General features: G+C 40.2%; 1 protein-coding gene across 1 annotated transcript; it reads right to left on the minus strand.

Annotated features, from left to right (window-relative positions):
- Positions 1-861: 861 nt before the first annotated feature.
- LOC142750331 (histone H2A-like) lies at positions 862-1,251 on the minus strand. Its single transcript, XM_075859327.1, has one exon. The coding sequence runs from the start codon at positions 1,249-1,251 to the stop codon at positions 862-864; it is 390 nt and encodes a 129-aa protein (XP_075715442.1).
- Positions 1,252-2,407: the final 1,156 nt, after the last annotated feature.

Below are 2,407 nucleotides of genomic sequence, written 5' to 3' on the forward strand. Positions count from 1 at the left end.
CTTTTATTTTTTGACAGTTTTTTTATGAACTGTTTTTTTTTTGTCCCACTAGGGGACTTGTATGCCTGCATCTCTGATCTATATTCTAACACGCACATAATAACAATCATAATAACACAGACATAATAACCCACATAATAACACGCATAATAGCACAGACATAACAATACAAACATAATAACACACAATAACACACTAACACATAATAACACATATAATAACACACATAATAACAAAACATAATAACACAGACATAATAACACACATAATAACACACATAATAGCACAGACATAACAATAGATATAAATAACACACATAACACACATGTAAAAACACACACGTAATAACACACATAATAACACACACGTAATAACACACATAATAACACACACGTAATAACAGACATAATAACACACATAACAATACAACCATAATAAAACACACAATAACACACACACACACACACACACACACACACACACACACACACACACACACACACACACACACACACACACACACACACACACATAATAACAAACCAATAACAACAATCACATAATAACACACGTAATAACACACGTAATCACACACATAATAACACACAATAACAACACACACACATAATAACACATAAAACACACATAATAGCACAGACATAATAACACACATAATAACACAGACATTAACAACACACACATAATAAAACACATATAATCACACACATAATACACACATAATAACACACATAATAACACACATAATAACACACATAATAGCACACATAATAACACAGGTATCTGCTCTTTAGTACATGTGGGTGGCCCTTAAAAGGGCCTTTGGGTCAATAAGAGAGGCTTTTAGATGCCTGGAGAGCGTTGGTTTATCTGGACGTACCAGCGGGGCTCGGCCTGGATCTTAGGCACGATGCCCCCCTGCGCTATGATGACATTTTTAAGCAGCTCGTCCAGCTCCACATCTCGATGCATTGCCAGCTGTAGGTGACGAGGTGTAATGCGGCAGCTATTACGACGTAGGGCTGCGATGCCGGCGCCAACCAGGATCTCTGCAGTCATATACTCCATCACAGCGGCCAGGAACACTGGAGCATCAGAACTGAAGCGTCTGCCATAATTCCGTTTCCTCAGAAAGCGGTGTATACGGCGAACTGGAAACTTCAGGCCAGCCCTGGATGTTCTGCTCCTGGCTGTGGCTCTTCTCTTTCCTCTCAGACTTTCTCTTTCTGACATGTTCACAAGAAACAAAAGGACTACTGCATAAAACAATAATCCAGAATGAGCAGAGCAGACGGCGGCTGCTATTTATACCCAGTGCTGCTCTCTGGTGCAATTCCAAGTCATGACCTCACAGTCAGCCTGATTATTACCTCAGGGGTGGTTCTAATTGGCTCTTCTGGTCAGTGCTGCTCTCTGATTGGTGGAAATTCAAGTCAGCTTTAGAAATTTACAGTCATACTATTACTATTACCACAGGGGATGTTTGACGGCAGGGAACCGCATAGGGAGAGTGCCAGGGAATGCAAGGAGAAGGGAGGAGGATGTTTTAAAATGGAAAAATGCCCAGGAGCTTAATTGGCTACAGATTAAGGGGGGAGGGGGGCGTAGTATAAGGGTAAAGGATGGGTTAAAGGGCATAACACCCTCATACATTCTGCTGCAGCAAGAGGTTAAACCCGTCCTCCCTCCCCTTGTTTTCTGTGCATGTATTTTGATGTGCTATGGTTGTTTATGCTCTGCCGGTGTACCTTTGCATACTGCGTTTTTTTTCGGTCTTTTTCTTTCTTGCAGATGTCACAGCTGGCGGGTTATGGCCTGAAGGCGGCTCAAATACCCTACATGCCCGCTGCCTGACAGCGGTTGGTTGGCATCAAAGGACAGTAAGAAGACAACATAATGAACAAAGCCTTCGGGGCAGTCGTTTTCTGTTGATTAACCCCTTCCCGCTGCGACCAGTTTTGACCTTCCTGAAAGCCTCATTTTTCAAATCTGAGGTGACAATTTATGTGGTAATAACTTCGGAATGCTTTTACCTATCCAGGCGATTCTAAGATTGTTTTCTCGTGACATATTGGACTTTATGTTAGTGAGAAAATTTGGTAGGTACGTTTAGTATTTAATTGTGAAAAACACCAAAATGAAGCGGAAAATTGCAAAGATTAGCATTTTTATAAATTGTAATGTCTCTGCTTGTAAGACAGATAGTAATACCAAACAAAATAGTTGCTAGCTAACATTTCCCATATGTCTACTTTAGGTTGGCATACTTTTTTGAAAAATAAAATAAAAAACATTTTCCCCAATAAAACGTAGAATTTTTTCATTTCCACAAGGACTAAAGGAGAAAAAGCACCCCTACATTTGTAAAACAATTTCTCCCAAGTACAGC

This window comes from Rhinoderma darwinii, chromosome 3 (assembly GCF_050947455.1).
Source record: "Rhinoderma darwinii isolate aRhiDar2 chromosome 3, aRhiDar2.hap1, whole genome shotgun sequence".
In the NCBI taxonomy this organism is placed as follows: Eukaryota; Metazoa; Chordata; class Amphibia; order Anura; family Rhinodermatidae; genus Rhinoderma; species Rhinoderma darwinii.